Genomic DNA, 27,147 nt, shown 5'->3' with positions numbered 1-27,147 from the left:
TGCCCACTGCACTGAGGCTAGGTAACACGGTCACACCGATAAATCCGTGATAATCGAAGACTTCAACAAGCATTTCTCAATGGCTGGCCATGCCTTCCTCCTGGCGACTCCAACCTTGGCCAACAGCCCCGCCCCCCCGCTGCTACTCGCCCAAGCCTCCCCAGCTTCTCCTTTACCCAAATCCAATAGCAGATGTTCTGAAAGAGCTGGAAAACTGGACCCATACAAATCAGCTGGGCTTGATAATCTGGACCCCCTATTTCTGAAACTGTCCGCCGCCATTGTCGCACCCCCTATCACCAGCCTGTTCAACCTCTCCTTCGTATCATCTGAGATCCCCAAGGATTGGAAAGCTGCCGCGGTCATCCCCTCTTCAAAGGAGAACACCCTGGACCCAAACTGTTACAGACCTATATCCATCCTGCCCTGCCTATCTAAGGTCTTCGAAAGCCAAGTCAACAAACAGATCACTGACCATCTCGAATCCCACCGTACCTTCTCCGCTGTGCAATCCGGTTTCCGAGCCGGTCATGGTGCACTCAGCCACGCTCAAGGTACTAAACGATATCATAACCGCCATCGATAAAAGACATTACTGTGCAGCCGTCTTCATCGACCTGGCCAAGGCTTTCGACTCTGTCAATCACCATATTCTTATCGGCAGACTCAGTAGCCTCGGTTTTTCTAATGACTGCCTTGCCTGGTTCACCAACTACTTTGCAGACAGAGTTCAGTGTGTCAAATCGGAGGGCATGTTGTCCGGTCCTCTGGCAGTCTCATGGGGGTACCACAGGGTTCAATTCTCGGGCCGACTCTTTTCTCTGTATACATCAATGATGTTGCTCTTGCTGCGGGCGATTCCCTGATCCACCTCTACGCAGACGACACCATTCTATATACTTCCGGCCCTTCCTTGGACACTGTGCTATCTAACCTCCAAACGAGCTTCAATCCATACAACACTCCTTCCGTGGCCTCCAACTGCTCTTAAACGCTAGTAAAACCAAATGCATGCTTTTCAACCGTTCGCTGCCTGCACCCGCACGCCCGACTAGCATCACCACCCTGGACGGTTCCGACCTAGAATATGTGGACATCTATAAGACCTAGGTGTCTGGCTAGACTGCAAACTCTCCTTCCAGACTCATATCAAACATCTCCAATCCAAAATCAAAGCAAGAATCGGCTTTCTATTCCGCAACAAAGCCTCCTTCACTCACGCCGCCAAACTTACCCTAGTAAAACTGACTATCCTACCGATCCTCGACTTCGGCGATGTCATCTACAAATAGCTTCCAATACTCTACTCAGCCAACTGGATGCAGTTTATCACAGTGCCATTCGTTTTGTTACTAAAGCACCTTATACGACCCACCACTGCGACCTGTATGCCCTAGTCGGCTGGCCCTCGCTACATGTTCGTCGTCAGACCCACTGGCTCCAGGTCATCTACAAGGCTATGCTAGGTAAAGTGCCGCCTTATCTCAGTTCACTGGTCACGATGGCTACACCCACCCGCAACACGCGCTCCAGCAGGTGTATCTCACTGATCATCCCTAAAGCCAAAACCTCATTTGGACGCTTTCCTTCCAGTTCTCTGCTGCCTGCGACTGGAACGAATTGCAAAAATCTCTGAAGTTGGAGACTTTTATCTCCCTCAACAACTTTAAAAATCTGCTATCCGAGCAGCTAACCGATCGCTGCAGCTGTACATAGTCCATCTGTAAACTACCCACCCAATTTACCTACCTCACCCCCATACTGCTTTTATTTATTTACTTTTCTGCTCTTTTGCACACCAGTATCTCTTCTTGCACATGATCATCTGATGATTTATCACTCCAGTGTTAATCTGCTAAATTGTAATTATTCGATGTATTGCCTACCTCATGCTTTGCACACATTGTATATAGATTCTCTCTTTTTCTACCATGTTATTGACTTGTTTATTTACTCCATGTGTAACTCTGTGTTGTCTGTTCACACTGCTATGCTTTATCTTGGCCAGGTCGCAGTTGCAAATGAGAACTTGTTCTCAACTAGCCTACCTGGTTAAATAAAGGTGAAAAAAAAAAAAAAAAAAAAAAAAACTGTGGGTGAAAAGTATCTCAATCAAGACTGTGCTAGCTAGCTAGCCTTCATTAGAGGAGAACACTATGTTGTGGTAAAATCCCCCAGAGTCATACGTTATATCTACTTTCTAGCCTGTACATACCCTGTTCTATTTAGCTAGCTTGCTGTTGCTAGCTAATTTGTCCTGGGATATAAACATTGTTGTTATTTTACCTAAAATGCACAAGGTCCTCTACTCCAACAATTAATCCACACATAAAACAATTAAACCACACATAAAACTGTCAACCGAATCGTTTCTAGTCATCTCTCCTTCTAGTCTTCTATTTTAGCCCTTGGCAACGCAGACGCTTGTTGGCCGCAATACTTTAATAATCTAGATATCTACATTTATTTTGCAACGCTCGCGCACGCGATGCAAGCATTGTAGTCAGCCTGTCAGGCAGTAATCTATGCGGTATTGCAACTCATGAACCGTACATTGAATTCCCTTGCATTTTAGGTCAATCTCAACTGAATCCCACCACTACCACTAACTTAGGTCCTGTGTGGCTCAGGTTGTGGGTTCGATTCCCACGTGGGACCAGTATGAAATAATAAGAAAACGTATGAACTCACTACTGTAATTTGCTTTGGATTAGCTTATGTTTGGCGTTCAGATCTTATGTAAGATATCTGGTGGATGGCGGTCTAGGTGGGGAGGATGTCATTAGCTAGGGCTTTAGTCTGTACAACAGGGGCCCATAGGGTCTTCTGTGACAGGGGTGTTGTCACATTTCAGGGGGTGTAAAGGAAAAATAGAGAGAGAAAAAAGTGTCTATTTCCCCAGCTGTAGCAACTCTTATGATCGAGAGGCCCAGGGCACCGTCTACGGTGTGTTCCTCCACTCCCAATGGTGCTGTCACTCAAGGACCATCCGGAAAGCTGAGAAAACTATTAGAAAAGACCACCCCTCACCAACCACTCCTCACGCCCCTCACCCCCCCCCTCACCCCCCCAAAGTCCTGGAGGTGTTTCTTTGTTCAGTGAACTAAGTCCTGCAGGTGTCATATCAACAAAGGGGACACTTTGAGGCCAATATAGTGTACCTTTTCTGCCCCTCTGGGAGGCCAACGTGAAGGAACATAACGTTGTGGGGAGGTTGAGGAGAGCTGTTCATAAATGACGTGGCTGAGTGAAGCCTATACAGAGCTATGTAGAGCCAGAGCGATGGGGAGGGGGAGTGGTCTCAGCCATGCTGGGCTACAATAAAAGAGACCTCATATCTGTGGAGTCCAAACTGTCCAGTAGCACTACCGGTGGCCGCTGTTCCAGGGTTACTGGCACACCTCATAAAAGAAAGAAAATAAAGAAAACAAACAAAGAGCTCTTGATTCTGATTCCTTTGTAACCTTGCTAATTAGTGTGATTTTTATTTTTGCATTTCCAGTGAAGAGGCCCCTTGGTGTGAAAAAAAAAAAGAGAAAATGATCACCCTGCTTTGCACCGTTTTTCTTTCCTTGACCAGCAGTGTGTACAGCGAGAGCCCTGCTTCTCCACCAGCCTACACAGCAGGTAAGATTGTGTGTGTGTGTGTGTGTGTGTGTGTGTGTGTGTGTGTGTGTGTGTGTGTGTGTGGTGGGTGTGTGTGTGTGTGTGTGTGTGTGTGTGTGTGTGTGTGTGTGTGTGTGTGTGTGTGTGTGTGTGTTGGGTGTTGCGTGCGTGGGTACAGGGGTGTGTATGTAGTGTCTGTACATGTGTGTGTACTATGGGGCCTCAGTAAAGTGGTACCATAGACTTATAACAGCAGGGTAATTGTAGTGGTTGGTAATAGAAGCCTCTCTGGGCTGCATACACAGTCTGACTCACCACTGACTTATCAACTGCTTACGGCTGGCCACTGGCTGAACATAAATCAGCTGTCACTCACAAGGGTCACTGTCCACACGTCACAATCTACTGGTTTTACACTGTATATTTGGACAAAACTATTATTTTCAGAATTTAAATGTGGCCAAATCCTTCTTTTTACTCTGAAAATGAGTCACTGTTCCATTGTAGCTCAAATTATTATTACTATTATTATACCTTTATTCAACAAGGAACACAGACTGAGACCAAGGTCTCTTTTACAGCTGGGCCCTGCGTATACATGTTTACACATACAGTTTAGGTACAATGAATAAAAAACTTAACAAAACGATCACAGATAACACAAAAGAAATACAGCAACAGATTTCATTTACACATAGGTTATTCTACTAACAGCACAAGAACTTGCATTACCCGAAACAGTTACAAGCAATACAAAAATAAAAATGCTCCAATAAATATTTAAAATGAGCAAGGGGGACAAAGAGTCTCAAGTTTAAGCTTAGTCTGCAGGCTATTCCATAGGCAAAGAGCGTAACAGGAAAAGGCAGCCATACCCAACTCTGTGGAGATCGCATGGGCCTCAAGTGTAATCCATGCTTGAGACCTGGTTTTATGAATTATAATTATAGTGTTGATAAGTGATGATAAATAAGAAGGTAGCTTATTCAGAAGTGCTTTATAGACAAACACGAGAGCATGTTGTTCTCGTCTCACGGACAGCGAAGTCCAACTCACATTTTGATAAAAAACACAGTGGTGAGTTCTGTAGCTAGCACACGTAATAAACCTAAGTGCGCAATGATAAGTAGCATCCAGCSATTTCAGTGTTGATGCCGTAGCATGCATGTAAATACAATTTTTCTTCTATTTGTAGAGGACAAACATGTTCTGTTTCTATATAGGAAGCCTAGCTTGATTTTTAGCCGTTTACAAAGTTCGTCAAAATGCATTTTAAAAATGGACTTATAGGTCAGAATTTGTCAAAATTGTGTTCTGATAAACTGTAGCTACGTGCTTATTATGTCTATTATGTTTTCCCCCACTGCATTCCTATTAGAAGGGAGTGAGAAGGGGGAAATTGGAAAAGTACTTTTTCAGACTGCACCTGCTCCAGCTACATCCTTAAGTATTATTTGAAATAGCACCTGTAGCCTAAATCAAATACTGTGGGTTATCTTACTGCCAAATGCAATAGTCAAATACCACTAAGAAACACATTGGTCTAGCTCAAACCAGAGTCTCAATGTACAAGGTTAAGAGTAGTAAGAGATGTAATTTCTTCAGTCTGTCAGGCTGACTCAGGGGATTTGAGCAGTAGCACGGCAGACAGAGAAACACGGCCAAGTAGGAAAATGCACTTTCTCAGAGACTGTAGATGAGATTCTGTCCTGTCTGTGCAAAAGTTTGTTCTACTCATGTGGGCTGATGATGTCAGAAATGTGTGTGTGTGTGTGTGTGTATGTGTGTGTAGCCCCATGATGTCATAACCTTGGCTCTGGCCGGCACCCAGCCCAAATCTATACAGTAGATCTTTATTCTAACCCTATGGAAAAGAAGCCTTAATGTACACTTATGCCAGGGGCGTTGCCTGCTCCACTGACTCACCCAGGCCTCTGAGCCTGTGGGAATCCTTAGTGGTACATGCATTTTGACAAGAACAGGGTTAAGATTAACAGCCACAGTAAAACGTATAGAGCTGAACTATAGCCAAATTACTCTCCCTTTCCCACTGAGGTAATGGTCTGTTAACTCTGGGGATTATTTTGGGCTGGTGCTTGGACAGGACTGGGGATTGGACAGGGCTGGGGCTTGGACATGGCTGGGGCTTGGACAGGACTGGGGATTGGACCTGGCTGGGGTTTGGACAGAGCTGGGGCTTGGACAGAGCTGGGGATTGGACATGGCTGGGGTTTGGATAGGGCTGGGGCTTGGACAGGGCTGGGCATTGGACAGGACTGGGGATTGGACTTAAGTAGGGTTTGGTTGGAACTGGGCCTGGGATGGGACTTATACAGGGTTGGGCTGGAGCTGGGGTTTGGGCTTGGGCTTGGACTCAGGCAGGGTTGGGGGTGAGGCTGTGGCTTTGACATAGTTGGTGCCTGGGAAGGGGCTTGGGCTCGGGCTTGTTTGGGAGGGGGTTGGTGCTGTGTCAGGAGGGGGCTGTGATGCTGGTACAGCAAGTGAAGTTTGATGTGAAAGTTTAAAGTAACTGTCCAGTTTTTCCACATTTCTATGAAATATGATCTATAATTAATTAAAATATGAGTGAAAATATTTCCTTTCCAAAAGTATAATTAACTATGTTAAAAAGCAGATTTTCTGTGTTGTAATGATACGGGCCAACCCCAACAACAGAATGGTGTGGACGTATACTGGTCATTAAAAATATTATTGCGAGTAGACCGCTGATTGGCCATCTCAGCCAATGAGGCAGGAGACATCATTCTCTATGAGGAAATATCAAGCATTTTTTTAAACGGTCTGTTTGAGATACAAGTTTGAGCTGTTTTTTAATAAATGTTTTATTTATGCTTTGGCCACAAATACCAGGATATGATGAGTCAACAACATTATTTGGGTATGAGTTAAGAGAATATTAACTTTTAAAAGGGAGCTTTTCACTGAACAATTACTTTAAGACAGGTCTGATTTATAAGGCGATGGCAACAGCCAAGAAGTCATGGTGACATCATAGTACCATTCCCAGAGTATGTGTGTGTTTAAGAGAGTTGAGGTGTGTATATGTGTGTGCATGTGTTCGTACACACCTGTGTCCGTGTATGAGAGTGAGTGCACGTTTTTTGGGCTCGTACGGGGTTGTGTGTGTGTAGGCGTATACCTTGGTCACAGCTGCCTGTTAACTAGATCTCCCTGTTGACTCAGGAGCAGAGCTGCAGGATGTTGTAAAGGATAGCATGTCTAGCTGGTCGGAGTGGGTGTGGTTTTACACTGGATGACACACATGTAGTTACAGCTGTGTAACATACTCTCTGTATACATACTGATTCAAGATTATAGGCTAATTAGTGACTAATCAACTTGCTCGGTTGCTCTTCAACGTCTCAAAGACCACAGTAAAACTAAGTTAATGAACACTAGGTTAGGATAACATTATGAAGTGCCTGTAGACTCTGAACATGTATGTCACATGGCAACGTTGGACCATTATGATGTTACTGTCAATTTATTACTCTCTCAGATACAGCTGTTTTCAATCACTCAGTACGATAACATTTTATGGAGAGAGAATTGTATATGATCGTAAAATGGCAGTAGGTCATGGCTACTACGGTACTTTTGTACTTTTGTCATGCACATGTGGTCATTTACTTATTCTCTCCTCTTTTTCATTCAACCCCCACCTTCAAAAGCCTTAGTTCTAAGGGCCCGGGGCGGGGTTTCTACTAAGCTAACATGTGGATGGTCATACTCAGGATCATTGAACTATTTAATTTAACATTTTTGGACCCCTATAGGTATGAAAAATAAATGACAAAAAGCTATTTGATGAAGCATTGAATTTGGCCTTATTGCTGTTAGCCCCGTAGAAACACACTGAAGATGGTGCAGACGGAGAAGGACGACATCTTACGAGTTCCAATATAGTGAAATTCATTATGTTTATCTTAACCTTTTTTGTACAGTAAGTTCATATTATTATCACATATGACCGCGAAGCACTTCTGGACATCAGATCGCCAGTTACTAATCCTTGATTTCAACTTCAACAAGAGTATTCTGTCATAGAAACTTGAAAGCTGCTATATTATATGTCTTACTGCTGAAACGTGGCTGGATGATGAAGCTATGCACGTAGTACTCGGTGGATTCTCCATCCAGTGGCAGGATCGGTCGGTGGCTTTAGGAAAATCGAAAGGAGGCGAAGTGTTTAAAATTTTWAAAAAAATAACAACTGGTGTGCTACTTCCAGTGTGAAGGAAATCTCTAGCTTTGGCTCACCTGATACCATCCTACTGCAACAACCCTCACACGGGAGCCCCTCAGGGGTGTGTGCTTAGTCCCCTACTGTACTCCTTGTTCACCAACAACTGTGTGGTCACGCACGACTCCAACACCATCATCAAGTGGTGTTAACACAATGTTGACAGTCCTGATCATCGACAGCGATGAGTCAGCCTACAGGGAGGAGGTCAGAGATTTAGCAGTGTGGTGCCAGGACAACAACGTCTCCCTCAACGTCAGTAAGACCAAAGAGCGGATCGTGGACTATATGAGAAAGAAGCCTCCCGAGTGGCGCAGAGGTCTAAGACACTGCCGTGCTTGAGGCGTCACTACAGATCCTGGTTTGATCCCGGTCTGTGTCGCAGCTGACCGCGACCGGGAGACCCATAAGGCGATGTACAATTGGCCCAGCGTCGTCCAGGTCATGGGAAGGTTTGGCTGGCCGGGATGTCCTTGTCCCATTGAGCTCTAGCAACTCCTGTGGCACGCTGACACGGTCACCAGATGTACAGTGTTTCCTCCGACACATTGGTGCGACTGGCTTCCAGGTTAAGCGAGCAGTGAGGCTTGGCAGGGTCGTGTTTCGAAGGACGCATGACTCTCGACCTTCGCCTATTCCGAGTCCATATGGGAGTTACAGCGATGGGACAAGACTGTAACTACCAATTGGGGAGAAAAATATTTTGGGGAGAGGGGAGAGCTCTTCGATGGGGTTGTTGTGGAACAGGTTGAGAGCTTCAAGTTCCTTGGCTTTCCTCATCACAAAGGACTTAACGTGGTCCACACACACCCGCACAGTTGTGAAGAGGGCAATGCAGCGCCTCTTCTCCTCAGGATGCTGAAAAGATTTGGCATGGGCCCTCAGATCCTCAAAAGGTTTGACAGCTGCACCATCGAGAGAATCTTGACTGACTGCATCACTGCTTGCTTTTGCAATTGCACCGCCCTTGACCACGAAGAGCTACAAAGGGTGGTGTGGACAGACCAGTATATCACTGAGGGCTCCCTGCCATCCATGAACTCTATATCAGGCGGTGTCAGAGCCATAAACTGTTCATAAACTCAAGCCATAAACTGTTCACTCTGCTACCGTCCGKCAAACGGTACTGGAGCATCGGCTCTCGAACAAACAGGCTCCAAGATTTGATTTGACAGCTTCTACACACAAGCCATAAGACTGTTAAATAGCCAGACTGCTAAATGGTCATTTAATGTCACCAGAACTATCTGCACTGATTCTATCTTGCACTGATCCTACCCGCCCTCATTAGAATTTATATACACACCAAATACATACGTTCTCACACACTATACTGTCATTCCCAAACAAAACCCTCACACATTCAAACACTACATACGGACACACACACATAGAACACACACACATACCGACACAGAACAAACACATATACAGTGCATTCGGAAAGTATTCAGACCCCTTTACATTTTCCACATTTTGTTACGTTACAGCTTTATTCTAAAATTGATTAAATAAATAAAAAATCTCATCAATCTACACACAATACCCCATAATGACAAAGTGAAAACAGCTTTTTGTTGTTGTAAATTTATAAAAAATTWAAAAATAAATACCTTATTTACATAAGTGTTCAGACCCTTTGCTATGAGACTCKAAATTGATTTCAGGTGCATCCTGTTTCCATTGATCATCCTTGAGATGTTTCTACAACTTGATTGGACATGATTTGAAAAGACAAACACCTGTCTATATAAGGTCCCACAGTTGACAGTGCATGTCAGAGCAAAAACCAAGCCATGAGGTCAAAGGAATTGTCCTTAGAGCTCCGAGACAGGATTCTGTCGAGGCACAGATCTGGGGAAGGGTACCCAAAAATKTATACAGCATTGAAGGTCCCCAAGAACACAGTGGCCTCCATCATTCTTCAATGGAAGAAGTTTAGAACCACCAAGACTCTTCCTAAAGCTGGCCGGCTGGCCAAAGGGCCTCCCTGACCAAGAACCCAATGGTCGCTCTGACAGAGTTCTAGAGTTCCTCTGTGGAGATGGGATAACCTTCCAGAAGGACAACCATCTCTGCAGCACTCCACCAATCAGGCCTTCATGGTAGAGTGGCCAGACGGAAGCCACTCCTCAGTAAAAGGCACATGACAGCCTGCTTGGAGTATGCCAAAAGGCACCTAAAGACTCTCAAACCATGACAAACAAGATGCTCTGGTCTGATGAAACCAAGATTTTACTCTTTGGACTGAATGCTAAGCATCACGTCTGGAGGAAACCTTGCACCATCACTACGGTGAAGCATGGTGGTAGCAACATCATGCTGTGGGGATGTTTTTCAGTGGCAGGGACTGGGAGACTAGTCAGGACCGAGGGAAAGATGAACAGAGCAAAGTACAGAGAGATCCTTGATGAAAACCTGCACCAGAGTGCTCAGGAACTCAGACTGGGGAGAAGGTTCACCTTACAACAGGTCAACAGCCCTAAGCACACAACCAAGACAACGCAGGAGTGGATTCAGCACAAGTCTCTGAATGTCCTTGAGTGGCCCAGCTAGAGCCTGGACTTGAACTCAATCGAACATCTCTGGAGAGACCTGAAAATAGCTGTGCAGCAACACTCCCCATCCAACCTGACAGAACTTGAGAGGATCTGCAGAGAAGAATGGGAGAAACTCCCCAAATACAGGTGTTCCAAGCTTGTAGCGTCAAATCCAAGGCAGTAATCGCTGCCAAAAGTGCTTTAACAAAGTACTGAGTAAAGGGTCTGAATACTTATGTAAATGTGATATTTTAGTTTTTTAAAAACTGAAGAATCACATTTTTGGGATCACAAAAGATCAAACATTTCTAAAACCTCTTTTTGCTTTGTCATTATRGGGTATTGTGTGTAGATTGATGAGGGGAAAAATATAGATTTTATACATTTTAGAAAAAGGCTGTAACGTAACAAAATGTGGAAAGTCAAGTGGTCTGAACACTTTCCGAAAGCACTGTACATACACACTCACGCATTTTTACACTCATCATTTGCTGCTGCTACTCAGTTCTTTATTTTACTCTTATAATTATCTATCCTGATGCCTAGTCACTTTACCCTGCCTTCATGTGCGTACAGTTGAAGTCTGAGTTTAACATACACCTTAGCCAAATACATTTAAACTCAGTTTTTCACAATTTCTGATATTTACTCCAAGTAAAAATTCCCTGTCTTAGGTCAGTTAGGATAACCACTTTATTTTAAGAATGTGAAATTTCAGAATAATAGTAGAGCGAATTATTTATTTCAGCTTTTATTTCTTTCCTCACTCTCCCAGTGAGTTAGAAGTTGCCATACACTCAAATAGTATTTGGTAGCATTGCCTTTAAATAGTTTAATTTTGGTCAAATGTTTTGGGTAGCCTTCCACAATAAGTTGGGTGAATTTTGGTCCATGTTTCTAGGCCTCCTTGCTCGCACACGCTTTTTCAGTTCTGTCCACACATTTCTATGGGATTGAGGTCAGGGCTTTGTGATGGCCACTCCAATACCTTGACTTTGTTGTCCTTAAGCCATTTCGCCACAACTTTGGAAGTATGCTTGGGGTCATTGTCCATTTAGAAGACCCATTTGCGACTAAGCTTTAACTTCCTGACTGATGTTTTGAGATGTTGCTTCAAAATATCCACCTAATTTTTCTGCCTCATGATGCCATCTATTTTGTGAAGTGCATCAGTCCCTCCTGCAGCAAACCACCCCCAAAACATTATGCTGCCACCGGGATGGTGTTCTTCGGCTTGCAAGCCTCCCCCTTTTTCCTCCAAAAATAACGATGGTCATTATGGCCAAACAGTTCTATTTTTGTTTCATCAGACCAGAGGACATTTCTCCAAAAAGTACGGTCTTTGTACCGATGTGCAGTTGCAAACCGTAGTCTGGCTTTTTCTATGGCGGTTTTCGAGCAGTGGCCTGAGCGGCCTTTCAGGTTACATTTCTCAAAAACTATGATCTTTATCCCCATGTGCAGTTGCAAACCATAGTCTGGCTTTTTTATGGCGGTTTTGGAGCAGTGGCTTCTTCCTTGCTGAGCGGCCTTTCAGGTTATGTTGATATAGGACTCGTTTTACTGTGGATATAGATAATTCTGTACCTGTTTCTTCCAGCATCTTCACAAGGTCCTTTGCTGTTGTACTGGGATTTATTTGCACTTTTTGCACCAAAGTATGTTCACCTTACGAGACAGAACGTGTCTCCTTCCTGAGCGGTATGACGGCTGACTGGTCCCATGGTGTTTATTCTTGCGTATTATTGTTTGTACAGATGAACTTGGTACCTTCAGGCATTTGGAAATTGCTCCCAAGGATGAGCCAGACCTTGAATGATTTCTTTTGCTTTTCCCATGATGTCAAGCAAAGAGGCACTGAGTTTGAAGGTAGGCCTTGAAATACATCCACAGGTGCACCTCCAATTGACTCAAATTATGTCAATTAGCCTATCAGAACCTTCTAACGCCATGACATAATTTCTGGAACTTTCCAAGCTGTTTGCAGGCACAGTCAACTTAGTGTATGTAAACGTCTGACCCACTGGAATTGTGATACAGTGAATTATAAGTGAAATAATCTGTCTGTAAACAATTGTTAGAAAAATGACTTGTGTCATGCACAAAGTAGATGTCCTAACCGATTTTCCAAAACTATAGTTTGTTAACAAGCGATTTGTTGAGTGGTTGTTAAACTAGTTTTAATGACTCCAACCTAAGTGTATGTAAACTTCCGACTTCAACTGTATCTACCGCAAGTACCTCATACCTGTTCACATTGATTTGTTTTTTGTACATAGCTCCATTCTTGTGTATTTTATTTTATTCCTCTTACTCAGCATGAAAAGGTTTGTAAGCAAGAATTTCACTATTATTCGGCGCAAGTGATGAATACAATTTCATTTGAATAACAGATTCATACATGGAAAGAAAGATGGGTGTCATAGAGAAAAACAGAGAACACCATCATATTCATGAGAGTCTCATCTTTCCATCGAGGTGCCATATTAGTTTGTACAATTCAGATGTTTTTTGGAGAAGACCAATTTCCGGGATGTGTCCTGGTCTGACAAACAGTGCTGTACCTCTGCCACCTTCCACAGACAGATTTTAATGGGGATTGTTTTATTATGCTAATTCGATTAGTGAATAAGTGGGGGGGAAATGGTTGGTAATGGTTTAATGAACAGTTTGTATACGTTACATTGACATTTTAGTCATTGAGCAGATGCTCTTATGAAAAGCGACGTMAAGAAGCAATAAGGGTTACGTGCTTTGCTCAAAGGCACATTGACAGATTTGAACAAGCAACCTTTCCGTTACTTGCCCAATGCTCTTAACTGCTAGGCTACCTGCCAAACAAATAGCCCTGTGTAAATAAGCTAAGGCTTGATATACACTGAGTGTACAAAATATTAGGAACACCTTCCTGATATTGAGTTGCACCCCCTTTTTCCTTCAGAACAGCCTCAATTCGACGGGGCATGGACTCTACCAGGTGTCGAAGGTGTTCCACAGGGACGCTGGGGTCATGCACGCCTGGTGCTTTTGATGAGGAGCCATTGTGTCATTCTGTAGCAGAAGTGGGATATACTCTTTGGCGTGCGTTTGGTGGGTAATGAGGGGATGGGTGGAGGAAAGAGCAGTTGGATTTAGGGCTATAGAGGAAGATAAAATGTGTAAGGCAGCCCCACTTCTGTTCTTTAAATCAGTCTACAGGATAGTTGCAACTGATAATGTATAGGCCATGCTAGTAAATCCAGCCACGCATCGACTATGTGCTCTGTGTGCATAGAAGAATTGGGTTCTGGGATTTAGAGTTTGCGGTGAGAAACAGGGGTGGAGGAAGCTGGGGTGGAGGGAAAGATGACTGAACCGGGAGGCATTTAACCTGGAGCGCCTGGTAGTGGTTCTTGCATCCATGTTGAAAAGTATTTTCCCGTTGAAGAGCCAGTGGAACCGTTTTCAAGTCATGGCTTTGGTGTGGCTCAAGAAGCCCRCGGTTATACGACTCTCTGAGTGAGCCTCCGCCAGACAGATGTGGAACAGAACCCAAGAGAGATACAAAAGAGGAAGAAAAATAGAGGAAGAGACAGATGTAGAGAGATTCAGAGCAAATTAAAGAGGCACCAGGAGATAGTCAGACACAGAAGGAGAGGGAGGAAGGGATACTGGCTAGGATGCCACTGGGACACCAGTTAGTACTGACAATTTGATCTATAACTCAAAAGGGGACTTAGTGTTCACCAAATGCTGCTGATTATTTCTCCAGACATATTCTGCTCAAAGGGAAGGGGATGTGAAAAGTCTGCTTTGCATCAAATCAAAGTTTATTGGTCGTGTACACAGTTTGGCAGATGTTATAGCAGGTGCAGTGAAGCGCCTATGTTTCTAGCTGCAACAATGCAGCAATATCTAGCAATAAAATAACAATACACACCTAATCCAAAAGTTAATCCAAAAAGAACAAGAAATGAAGACCTATCAGAACGAGGTTGGTGGAACGTTAATGTTGGTGACACCTTAATTGGGGAGGACTAAGTGGAATGGTAGCTAATACATGCCATTCCATTTGCTCCATTCCAGACATTATTATGAGCTGTCCTGCCCTCCACTGCAGCAATATCAGAACAAGCAATGTCAACAGAGGTGTGATACCCATAGGGGGCACAGGGGCATGTGCCAACAGATTTGTCCTGTTTAAAAAATATATATACACCAAAACATTAAGGACACCRTGACATAGATTGACCAGGTGAATCCAGGTGAAAGCTATGATCCCTTATTGATGTCACTTGTTAAATCCACTTCAATCAGTGTAGATAAAGGGGAGGAGGCAGGTTAAAKAAGGATTTTAAAGCTTTGAGCCAGTCGAGACATGGGTTGTGTATGTGTGCCATTCAGAGGGTGAATGGGCAAGAAACAATATTTAAGTGCCTTTGAACGAGGTATGGCAGTGGGTGCCAGGCACACCGGCTTGTGTGAAGAACTGCAATGCTGCTGGGTTTTTCACACTCAACAGTTTCCCATGTGTATCAAAAATGGTCCACCACCCAAAGGACATCCAGACAACTTGACATAACTGTGGGAAGTATTGGAGTCAACATGGGCCTGCATCCCTGTGTAACGCTTTTGATACCTTGTAGAGTCCATGCCCCGACAAATTGAGGCTGTTCTGAGGGCAAAAGAGGGGGTTCCTTGGCTGAGATGGGAGAACCTGCCATAAGAACAACAGTCTCTACAGCACTTCACAAATMTGGGCTTTATGGGAGAGAGGCCAGAAGGAAGGCACTCCTGAGAAAAATGCAACACTTTGGCCTGAATGAAAAGCTCTATGTCTGGAGTAAACCAGGCACATCTCATCACCCGTCTAACACCATCAGTACCGTAAAGCATGGTGGTGGCAACATCATGCTATGGGGATGCTTTTGAGCAGCAGGGAYTGGGAGGCTGGTAAGGATAGAGGGAACAATTAATGGAGCCAAATACAGGCAAATCCTTGATGAGAACCTGATTCAGAGTACAAACGACCTGAGACTGGGGCGAAGATTTATGTTCCAACAGGACAATGACCCCAAGCATACAGCCAAAGCAACGCTGGAATGGCTTCAGAACAAGAATGTGAAAGTCCTTGAGTGGCCCAGCCAAAGCCGACTTGAATCCCATTGAAAATCTCCCCATCTAATTTAACAGAGCTTGAGAAAAGCTGCGAGGAATAATGGGAGGAAATCCCCAAATCCAGATGTGCAAAACTGATACAGACATACCCAAGGTGACTCAAAGCTATAATCGCCGCCAAAGGTGCTTTGACAAAGTATTGACTCAGGGGTGTGAATACATATGTAAATGAGATATTTCTGTATTTTGCAAAAATGTGTAAAAACATGTTTTCACTTTGTCATTATAGGGTATTGTGTTCAGATGGGTAAGAAAAAATATATTTAATATATTTTGAATTCAGGCTGTAACACAACAAAATGTGGAATAAGTCAAAGTGCATGACACAAGTCATTTTCCAATAATTGTTTACAGACAGATTATTTCACTTAATTCACTGTATCACAATTTCAGAGGGTCAGACGTTTACATACACTAAGTTGACTGTGCCATTAAACAGCTTGGAAAATTTCAGAAAACGATGTCATGAGTTTAGAAGCTTCCGATAGGCTAATTGACATAATTTGAGTCAATTGGAGGTGTACCTGTGGATGTATTTCAAGGCCTACCTTCAAACTCAGTGCCTCTTTGCTTGACATCATGGGAAAATCAAAAGAAATCAGTCAAGGTCTGGTTCATCCTTGGGAGCAATTTCCAAACGCCTGAAGGTAGCATGTTCATCTGTACAAACAATAATACGCAAGAATAAACACCATGGGACCACGCAGCTGTCATACCGCTCAGGAAGGAGACGCGTCTCCTAGAGATGAACATACCTTGGTGCGAAAACTGCAAATCAATCGCAGAACAACAGCAAGGACCTTGTAAAGATGCTGGAGGAAACGGGTACAAAAGTATCTATATCCACAGTAAAATTAGTTCAATATCGACATAAACTGAAAGGCCGCTCAGCAAGGAAGAAGTCACTGCTCCAAAACCACCATAAAAAAGCCAGACTACGGTTTGCAACTGCACATGGGGACAAAGATCATAGTTTTTGAAGAAATGTCCTGTGGTCTGATGAAACAAAAATAGAACTGTTTGGCCATAATGACCAACGTTATGTTCGGAGGAAAAAGGGGGATGCTTGCAAGCTGAAGAACACCATCCCAACCGTGAAGCACGGGGGTGGCAGCATCATGTTTTGGAGGTGCTTTGCTGCAGGAGGGACTGATGCACTTCACAAAATAGATGACATCATGAGAGAGGAAAATKATGTGGATATATTGAAGCAACATCTCAAGGCATCAGTCAGGAAGTAAAAGCTTGGTCGCAAATGGGTCTTCCAAATGGACAATGACCCCAAGCATACTTCCAAAGTTGTGGCAAAATGGCAACATTGACCCCAAGCATACTAACAAGGTTGTGGCAAAATGGCTTAAGGACAACAAAGTCAAGGTATTGGAGTGGCCATCACAAAGCCCTGACCTCAATCCCATAGAAAATTTGTGGGCAGAACTGAAAAAGCGTGTGCGAGCAAGGAGGCCTAGCAACCTGACTCGGTTACACCAGCTCTGTCAGGAGGAATGGGCCAAAATTCACCCAACTTATTGTGGGAAGCTTGTGGAAGGCTACCCAAAACATTTGACCAAAATTAAACTTTTAAAGGCAATGCTACCAAATACTATTTGAGTGTATGGCAACTTCTAACCCACTGGGAGAGTGAGGAAAGAAATAAAAGCTGAAATAAATAATTCTCTCTACTATTATTCTGACATTTCACATTCTTAAAATAAAGTGTTGATCCTAACTGACCTAAGACAGGGCATTTTTACTAGGATTATATGTCAGAAACTGTGAAAACCTGAGTTTAAATGTATTTGGCTAAGGTGTATGTAAACTTCAGACTTCAACTGTACCTTTTGCTATGTAGTGTATTTAAGAAGAGGCTGATGTGTGGTGACCATTGACTGCTCTGTCTGGCCCAAGGTGCTGAATTTCCTGGGACTCTTGCCAAGGCTTTATTGATTGGGGCTATACCAGTGGTGAGGGGGTCATGGGCCATGTGCATCCATCATGTCTCGGCTTGGGTTTAGAGAGATGTGTGTAGGCAACCACTAGGTGGAATCCCCACAAAGCACCACTCTCATGAAGACTTAACAGAGGTCAGGGAGATTGTGGGAACTCACATGGAGTGACTAATAGCACCTACTTCTCTGAACTGAAGGGTAGCATGACTAATAGCACCTAACTCTCTTGAACTGAAGGTGCATGACTAATAGCACCTAACTCTCTGAACTGAAGGGTGGCATGACTAATAGCACCTAACTCTCTGAACTGAAGGGTGCATGACTAATAGCACCTAACTCTGGTCCCGGTGTGGCTCAGTTGGTAGAGCATGGCGCTTGCAACGCCAGGGTTGTGGGTTCATTCCCCACGGGGGACCAGGATGAATATGTATGAACTTTCCAATTTGTAAGTCGCTCTGGATAAGAGCGTCTGCTAAATGACGTAAATGTAAATGAACGTCGTCTGACTGCCGATATACGTCTAGTGCCTATGGCACTAAATAGCACCTAACTCTCTGAACTGAAGGGTGGCGTGACTAATAGCACCTAACTCTCTGAAATGAAGAGTGGCCTTATTAGGGGGGAGGCCGGGAAGAAGGGAGGGAGGGAATAGTTTTTTTTTGTAAACTGATCAATGGAAGACTTTATTTCCTGCCCTGGTGGGATGCCCAACAATTTTTTTACATAAGTCAGCTGGCCCGGATGAAAGACAAACATTTAATCTCGGGGTTAATGAGTAATAAACTAGCATTTGATAACTGCCAGAGCTGGTTGTGGTATACAGTTTGATAACTGTCAGAGCTGGCGGTGGTATACAGTTTGATAACTGCCAGAGCTGGCTGTGGTATACAGTTTGGTAACTGCCAGAGTTGGCTGTGGTATACAGTTTGATAACTGCCGGAGTTGGCGGTGGTATACAGTTTGATAACTGCCGGAGCTGGCTGTGGTATACAGTTTGATAACTACCGGAGCTGGCTGTGGTATACAGTTTGATAACTGCCAGAGCTGGCTGTGGTATACGGTTTGGTAACTACCAGAGCTGTCGGTGGTATACAATTTGGTAACTGCCAGAGCTGGCGGTGGTANTTTGGTAACTGCCAGAGCTGGCGGTGGTACTGTATACAGTTTGGTGAAAGCCAGAGCTGGCAGTGGTATACAGTTTGGTAACTGCCAGAGCTGGCAGTGGTATACAGTTTGGTGAAAGCCAGAGCAGCTGGTGGTATACACTTTGGTAAAAGCAAGAGCTGGCAGTGGTAAACAGTTTGGTGAAAGCCAGAGTGGATGGTGGTATACAGTTTGGTGAAAGCCAGCTGCTGGTGATTTGCTCCAGAGGCGGGAGACTGGCTGGTGCCCCAAAGTGGAATCTAATCAGGACTAGAGGCCCACTTTAATGATAGAGCTTACTGGACCCAACAGAAAGGGGAGTGTGTGTGTGTGTGTGTGTGTGTGTGTGTGTGTGTGTGTGTGTGTTGTGTGCAGAACTTGCTCGCCTGTGTGTGTTGTGTGTGTGTGTGTGTGTGTGTGTGTGTGTGTGTGTGTGTGTGTGTGTGTGTGTGCGTGCGTGCGTGCGTGCATATGTGTGTGTGTGTGTTTCTGTGCATGTGTTTTATAACACACAGACACCATAAATTATTAAAATAATACGCCTACATTATATAGTGTGACCCAATTGTGTAACAAGCAATATGTTACCTACTGTAAGTCCCAGATTTTGCTAAGGAATCTTTGGTGACAGTCAGTTTCACACTGGTACACCCCTACCACAAGACACTATACAGATAACCTTATACAGTAAAGTCAATTTAAACTGCCCCCCCATTCCCCTACTCAACCGCTAGTGCCAGGAACATGGCAAATTGCTCTGCAAATTATTGCAAGAGACAGAGCCATGCCACAATGGGAAAGAGGTTTTGTGACAAACAGTCTGAAGTTCTCATAGCTATATTAACATTGTYCAACTCCAAGCCACAGTCATTAGGGGTTTTAAAAAGTGGTTTATAGGCAATGTTGAGAGGTGCATTTTTCAGAGATCCTTTAATACTTATTTTCTTGCCAACAAACCACATGCAAAGCCACAATTCTTGTGGACCATCTTTATTCTGGTACACTTGAATGTCCTCGAAAGTCAATCATTAATACGTATGCATAAACCCATTACTCCCTCAAAACATTACCAGACGTGTCAGTCTGCTTTTTGGAAGCGGTCCTTTCTGAACTGACACCAGTAATTAATACAACATTGTATCTTGAATCTTAACACACTCTACATCTTCTCTTGTCTTTCACAGAGACTGAACTTGGTGATCAGAACCAGGTGTTTGCCAGCCGTGGCTCCAACGTCACTCTACCATGCCGGCTCCACCGCCAGCATGGGATGTCCTTCGGCAGTGTGGGCATGAGAATCAAGTGGACCAAGCTGTCTGCAGACGAGTCCCTGGAGGAGGATGTGCTAGTGTCCATGGGCTTCCACAAAAAGAGCTACGACAGCTTCCAGGGTCGCGTCCACCTGCAGGAGGCCGACGATGACGACGCCTCGCTGGTTCTTAGCGACGTGTCCCTAGATGACGTGGGAAAGTTCCRTTGTGAGGTCATTGATGGCATTGATGATGTCATCCATGAGGTTACCTTGGAGGTGCAAGGTAGTGTAGGCTACAGCAATGGTAAATCCTTCTCTCTTTACTTCTGCCCCCAGCTCTGCGATGGGCGTCATCTCATTGCATCATCCCATCGCATCATCCCACATTTCCTCATCACCCCCCACCATTTTATCTTGTCTTCTTTGTCTTTATGTTGTGGTTATACTTTACCCTGTAAATAGAGAGTMGTTTTTCAAGACCAAGTAGCCTGACCTGCAGGGGGGGAAAGTATTTTGCATTTTAGCAGACGCTCTTATCAAGAGTGACTTACAGGAGCAATTAGGGTTAAGTGCCTTGCGCAATGGCACTTCGGCATATATATATWTTTTTACCTAGTCGGCTCTGGGATTTGAACCAGCGACCTTTCGGTTACTGACCCAACGCTCTTAAGCCGCCCTAGTCCTACCCATGGACTACTGTCTGGTGGAAACCAGACATGGTTTCAAGACCAGAGCCAATAAATCTTTTTCACGGATTGGCTGTTCCCTTATTTTCAACACCTCACCACCACATTATTGATTTCTTTGCAGAGAGACAAAAGACGAAAGAGCTGACATCTTTTGTTCATTTATTCAGATTTTGTGCTGAATACATTCACGCAGTCTAACACTGCAGTAAACTAAAACACATTTTCCATCTGAACTAATACCACTCCACATCTATCCAGACATCCTCCTTACTTATACCATTTGTATAATGATGAAATTAGTCCTGTTCTTCCTTTTAATATGTGGCACAAATACAACCACATGGCAAATCATCTATCGGTAAAACTGAGTCAGCCTAAATGCATTCAATACTATTATATGGTCCCTGTTCCTAYTTGGGCCAAGAACGCCTGAGGAGATTTGGGTCTTGGGTAAGAAAAGGGATCTTTAACAGAGAGAAGCTAGTTCGCTAGCCATAATGAAAACATGCTGGTACAACTAGCCATTGTTAACATTGGAACAAAATAGTCCAATAAAAAGCCTTAATGTTGGTTGTGATTTTTCTTCAAAGTACCGGTAATCAAATCAAAATGTTATTCTGTTTGCGGCTGTACACATCTGACAGTCCAGCACTCGGGTACTTAGGCTACCATGGGATGCAGGGTTTTGTAACAGATGTAACTACAGATGCTGATTTAGCAATGCCAGGATAATCTACTGTCTTACAGGGATGGTTCTTGCTTTATCGGCTCCTAATCATTTCTTAACCATTCCCAAAGGGTAAAGAGAGAAGTGGTTGATTTATCTTGGGATAAACAGGCAGTGGTCAAATGTCACCCTCTCTGTTAGCTACAGTAGCAGTGACACAAAGCAAAGATGGGGGTTAAATGCAGATGTCTTACTCAGGCCGTTTACGATTGAAAGACATTAAGGGGTGGCTCTCCCTTAGGCATCAATACAAAAGCATCTGGGTCTGGTCTACTTAGTTAACTGACTGTACATGGACCAGATAAAATGAGGGAGTGGAATGTCTCGCTTCCTCTTACATCTCTGACACAAAGTACATTAGGCTGAAGAAGTGATGTTGAGGTCAAATTCTGTGCTCTCCAAGAACATGTCAACAATCACTAGAGCCTGATGATAACCACCTTCCCCTCAGGGTTTTCACATTTATAAGGGATTACATTTGGGTGGAGGCCGGACAAATAAAATATTTAACAGGACAATAGAGGAGTGGACCAGCAAAGTCTGAGTCAAAGGAATTACTTCCATTACAAAACCATCACACTCAAGGTGCTGTTTTACAGCTGTTAATTACATAACTGAACCACCCAATGATTGACACCAGAAAGTTCCATTTGTACTTTGTATTATAGTGCATTCAGGTTGTTCTGGCCGAACATACTTACATACATACTTACATACATAGATCTTAATGTGAGCCGGTTTGCTACAGCAGGAAAATAATCCTGCAGCAACAGGAAATGTGAATTATTATGTGTATTTTAATTAATGTACATTTTTGTCGGAGTTGACACATTTTTCGTAAGGATATATCAAGTCTGAAATTTCAAAGTAGAAATTACAAACTTCAGAGGCCTTTTTAAACCTCAAATACACTCCAAGTTTTAGAGTTCCTGCATTGCAGGAAATATCTCAAGCCACAGGGAGATCAAATTAAGGTCATACATCTGTAGCTTGGCAGTTGCAGCCTAATTAAAACATGAACAGCTTGTTTGGTAAAAGAGCAGAGATCACACCTAGCTTGCGTGAGATGAATCTCCCTTCCCTGCTGAGGGGCAGACAGCCACGAAGTTAGGCAGTTAGCGAAGTCTGAAGATTCTCTGTCTCTCTGGAGACGGCTGCTCTTTTAACACTCACCAGGAGCCGCAAGACCAAGAAGAGTAATGGCTTACACTCACTAACATATACTATCAGATCGTATGTCAGAAACCCCCATTCCCTCATGACTGGTCCGGTCTAGACCCAGGACCACACACATTCTTCATCCCACTGGATGTCTGGGTCTGTAAACCGACAGTAGGACGAGTGTGTAAAACATAAATCCAAAATCCTCTGTTCCATACACTTCCTGAAACTGGAATTACAAACACGGTGCCACTGGTTTAAAAGGAATAATGGTCTGTATTCAGCTTTAGAATCATATTCCTCACCTCAGTATGTTATGTTTTATGTGTATCTGTATGTTTTCATTTACGGTATATTTCTATCTACTGTATGTACAGTTGAAGTCGGAAGTTTATATACACTTATACACTTATATACACTTAGGTTGGAGTCATTAAAACTCGTTTTTCAACCACTCCACAAATATATTGTTAACAAACTATAGTTTTGGCAAGTCGGTTAGGACATATTCTTTGTGCATGACACAAGTAATTGTTCCAGCAATTGTTTACAGACAGATTATTTCACTTATAATTCACTGTATCACATTTCCAGTGGGTCAGAAGTTTACATACACTAAGTTGACTGTGCCTTTAAACAGCTTGGAAAATTCAAGAAAATTATGTCATGGCTTAGGAAGCTTCTGATAGGCTAATCAACATAATTTGAGTCAATTGGAGGTGTACCTGCAGATGTATTTCAAAGCCTAATTTCAAACTCAGTGCAGCTTTGCTTGACATCATGGGAAAATCAAAAGAAATCAGCCAAGACCTCAGAAAAAAATTGTAGACCTCCACAAGTCTGGTTCATCCTTGGGGGCAATTTCCAAATGTCTGAAGGTACAAATTCATCTGTACAAACAATAGATTGCAAGTATAAACACCATGGGACCACGCAGCCATCATACCGCTCAGAAAGAGACGCGCTCTATCTCCTAAAGATGAACGTACTTTGTTGCGAAAATAGCGAATCAATCCCAAAACAACAKCAAAGGACCTTGTGATGATGCTGGAGGAAACAGGTACAAAAGTATGTATATCCACAGTAAAACAAGTCCTATATCGACATAACCTGAAAGGCCGCTCAAGAAGGAAGAAGCCACTGCTTCAAAACCACCATAAAAAAGCCAGACTACGGTTTGCAACTGCACATGGGGAAAAAKATTGTACTTTTTGGMGAAATTTCCTCTGGTCTGATGAAACAAAAATAGAACTGTTTGGCCATAATGACCATTGTTATGTTTGGAGGAAAAAGGGGGATGATTGCAAGCTGAAGAACACCATCCCAATCGTGAAGCACTGAGGTGGCAGCATCATGTTTTGGGGGTGCTTTGCTGCAGGAGGGACTGGTGCACTTTACAAAATAGATGGCATCATGAGGAGGGAAAATTAAGTGGATATATTGAAGCAACATCTCCAGACATCAGTCTCGAAGTTAAAGCTTGGTCGCAAATGGGTCTTCCAAATGGACAATGACCCCAAGCATAATTCCAAAATTGTGGCAAAATGGCTTAAGGATAACAAAGTCAAGGTATTGGAGTGGCCATCACAAAGCCCTGACCTCAATCCCATAGAAAATGTGTGGGCAGAACTGTAAAAGCGTGTGTGAGCAAGGAGGCCTACAAACCTGACTCAGTTACACCAGCTCTGTCAGGAGGAATGGACCAAAATTCACCCAACTTATCGTGGGAAGCTTGTGGAACGCTACCCGAAACGTTTTACCCAAGTTAAACAATTTAAAGGCAATGCTACCAAATACTAATTGAGTGTATGTAAACTTCTGACCCACTGGGAATGTGATGAAAGAAATAAAAGCTGAAATAAATCGTTCTCTCTACTATTATTCTGACATGTCACATTCTTAAAATAAAGGTATGATCCTAACTGACCTAAGACAGGGAATTTTTACTGGCATTAAATGTCATGAATTGTAAAAAACTGAGTTTAAATATAGTTGGCTAAGGTCTATGTAAACTTCCGACTTCGAATGTATACAGCATGGGTAACTATGCAACGGGTTTCTATCCACTGTGGTGATTACATTAAAGGATACATTCAAAATAGTATCTGTCATAAAAAGGAAAAAAAAAAAATCCAACTTGTTAAACGAGAACAATTAATCTTACATTATACAATGGGGGGTCTAATCCTGGATGTTGATTGGTTAAAACCACGTTCCAACCAGTGTCTATTCGTCAAGTTACCGCCCGGCTATAACTGTGACGTTAAAATGCCTATTTACTGTTCCATTTGACTGCACAATCTACTGTTTCATCAGCCCAGCCAGGCAATTTATGAAGTTAATCTCCACTGTAAAAGTCATTTAGAAATGATCTCCCATTTCTTTTAGACTAACATTTGGTGGTTTTCAACAGCGGAGATTTGTATAAACCTTACTGTCTGTCTCTCTCCAAAATTTGCAACATTGTTTCAATACTGAAATTCGGACGAGACAGACAGGCTGGCAGCTTTTTCAGCCAGTCGAAATCATGAATCAGCATTATTTTTATGGATATAAACAAAGAAATGACAATATAAAGACACGCAACGCAGCTAGTTTGCTGTCATTCCAGTTTCAGTTTGAAATGATTGTGTTTGCTGTGTAGTTGGCTAGCTCCTCTGGCGAGAAAGCAAATGTTCTATGCCAGGCGATATCGTGCATCATTAGCTCATTGTTATGGATACATCCCCCCAAAAAATCGCTAGACAACAGCTTAGACAAACACAAATGAAGCTACATTGCTGTTATTCTGGCTGCACTGTTTGTCATGACTGTGTTAGCCGAAGTTGGCTAGCTGGCAAGCAAGGGATAAGAACGTTAACAGTCATTATGACAACGGAATATTTAGAACGACTGGGTCACGTCCATAGATTAAGAACAAAAATAAATTAATCAAAATAAAGTTTTTCATGAAATTCTATCAATAATTATTTGAATTTGTTGTTAACCTGTTGTATAAACGTGATAATGTCCTCGAAGCCAGTTGTTTGGAGGATATATTGGCACAGTTTGCCGCGCCCTCAACGAAACAACCCCCTTGTCAATATATTCTCCAAACACCGGCTTCAAGAGCATTTTCACTTAACCCCAGCTCCTTTGTCATTCCCAGGTGTGGTGTTCCCTTACTCCCCACGGCTGGGCCGATACAACCTCAACTTCCACGATGCCGAGCAGGCTTGYCTGGACCAGGACTCTGTGGTGGCCTCCTTCGACCAGCTCTACGAGGCCTGGAGGAGTGGCATGGACTGGTGCAACGCCGGCTGGCTGAACGACGGGTCCGTGCAGTACCCCATCACCAAACCTAGAGGGCCCTGTGGAGGTGCCAACGCCAGGGCGGGCCTGAGGAACTACGGCCAGCCTGAAAAGTCCAAGAGCCACTACGATGTCTTCTGCTTCACCTCTGGCCTCAAGGGTGAGTTGGTGTTTCCTTCGTGTGGTTGTTTTCCAGTTGATCATTAAAAATTCAGTGTGTTATGTATCATTGAGACACAATTATTCAAGTAGCAGAAATAGATGGACATACATTGCAGTAGGGCAGAGTTCATCAACATAGCTAATAGACCCTTTTGTAAAGTGAGGCAGAATACCCCCAACCCAAATCCTCTGTTGACTTTTGGCCGACCTCAGGTCATCTCTACTGGCTGGTGCAACCCGACAAGCTGACGTTCGCAGAGGCTGTTCAGGCATGCCAGGATGACGGGGCTGAGATCGCCAATGTGGCCCAGATGTACGTTGCCTGGAAGCTGAACGGTTATGACCGCTGCGACTCTGGCTGGCTGGCTGACGGCAGCGTCCGCTACCCCATCTCCAGGCCCCGCATGAACTGCAGCCCAACAGAGGCGGCCGTGCGCTTTGTGGGATTCCCTGACAAGAAGCAAAAGCTCTTTGGTGTCTACTGCTTCAAGGGCCAGCAGTGAAGAGGGAATGCCAGGACTTAGCCCTGTGCACAATACCAACTTAACCACCAAAGAAATAAAATGACAACAATAACACCAATACATGTCGGGAATTAATTTGCATGAACTAGCATGAGCTCATTACCTTACCAAAACTGTGCTAACTTTTTTTAAATTCTTACAAACTATGAATTTTGTCAAAACAAATTTTCATACTGCAATGACCTAAATATATTTTGTAAGCTGAAACAAGAGTTATTCCTCGTCATGTAATAACACATCACCATGGTTGAAATTGTGACAGAGACCAGGCCTGGATGAGTTACATCATCCTCGTTTGTTTTGTCCTCCACAAATTGAGTGTGTGAAGAAATAATGATTGGAGCGTTTATGCTCTATTTGGCCAGGGAATGCTTTTGAAGTTTCAAAAAATGAAAAAGATTGTCTGTGACAAAATGCATCAGGTCTAACTAACATGCATATCAAGCAGTTTATGGGCTAAATTTCATTAACATAATAACCACAGTTTGACTATGGCAGTTCTGTTATCAGTAACACTTGCACGGTAATGCTACCACAAACTACGACAAACAAATAACAACAACAACAACAAAATCAAATTTGAATCCCCATCTCAAGTGAATCTTCATCTAACATTTCACAAAGGAGATTCAAGTCAGCAAGCTAACTTTCCTGTATGTCCTGAAACGGTGAACTACACCCA

At 43.4% G+C, this 27,147-nt stretch overlaps 1 protein-coding gene across 2 annotated transcripts; it reads left to right on the top strand.

The window, feature by feature from the left end:
- The first annotated feature begins 3,331 nt into the window (after positions 1 to 3,331).
- Positions 3,332 to 27,147, top strand: LOC111974963 (hyaluronan and proteoglycan link protein 1). Of its 2 annotated transcripts, none has more exons than XM_024003064.2 (4): positions 3,332 to 3,627; positions 19,844 to 20,194; positions 25,637 to 25,939; positions 26,155 to 27,147. In XM_024003064.2, exons 1-4 carry the CDS (start codon positions 3,540 to 3,542, stop codon positions 26,442 to 26,444), a joined length of 1,032 nt encoding a protein of 343 aa, XP_023858832.1. In that variant the 5' UTR covers positions 3,332 to 3,539; the 3' UTR covers positions 26,445 to 27,147. The 2 variants fall into 2 exon arrangements, with proteins under 2 accessions (XP_023858832.1, XP_023858831.1); XM_024003063.2 differs by having other exon boundaries at positions 19,844 to 20,215.

The sequence above is a fragment of the Salvelinus sp. IW2-2015 genome, linkage group LG15 (genome assembly GCF_002910315.2).
Source record: "Salvelinus sp. IW2-2015 linkage group LG15, ASM291031v2, whole genome shotgun sequence".
Classification (NCBI taxonomy): domain Eukaryota; kingdom Metazoa; phylum Chordata; class Actinopteri; order Salmoniformes; family Salmonidae; genus Salvelinus; species Salvelinus sp. IW2-2015.
Note: the sequence above shows the minus strand (reverse complement) of the source record. Positions and strands in the feature narration are given on the sequence as shown.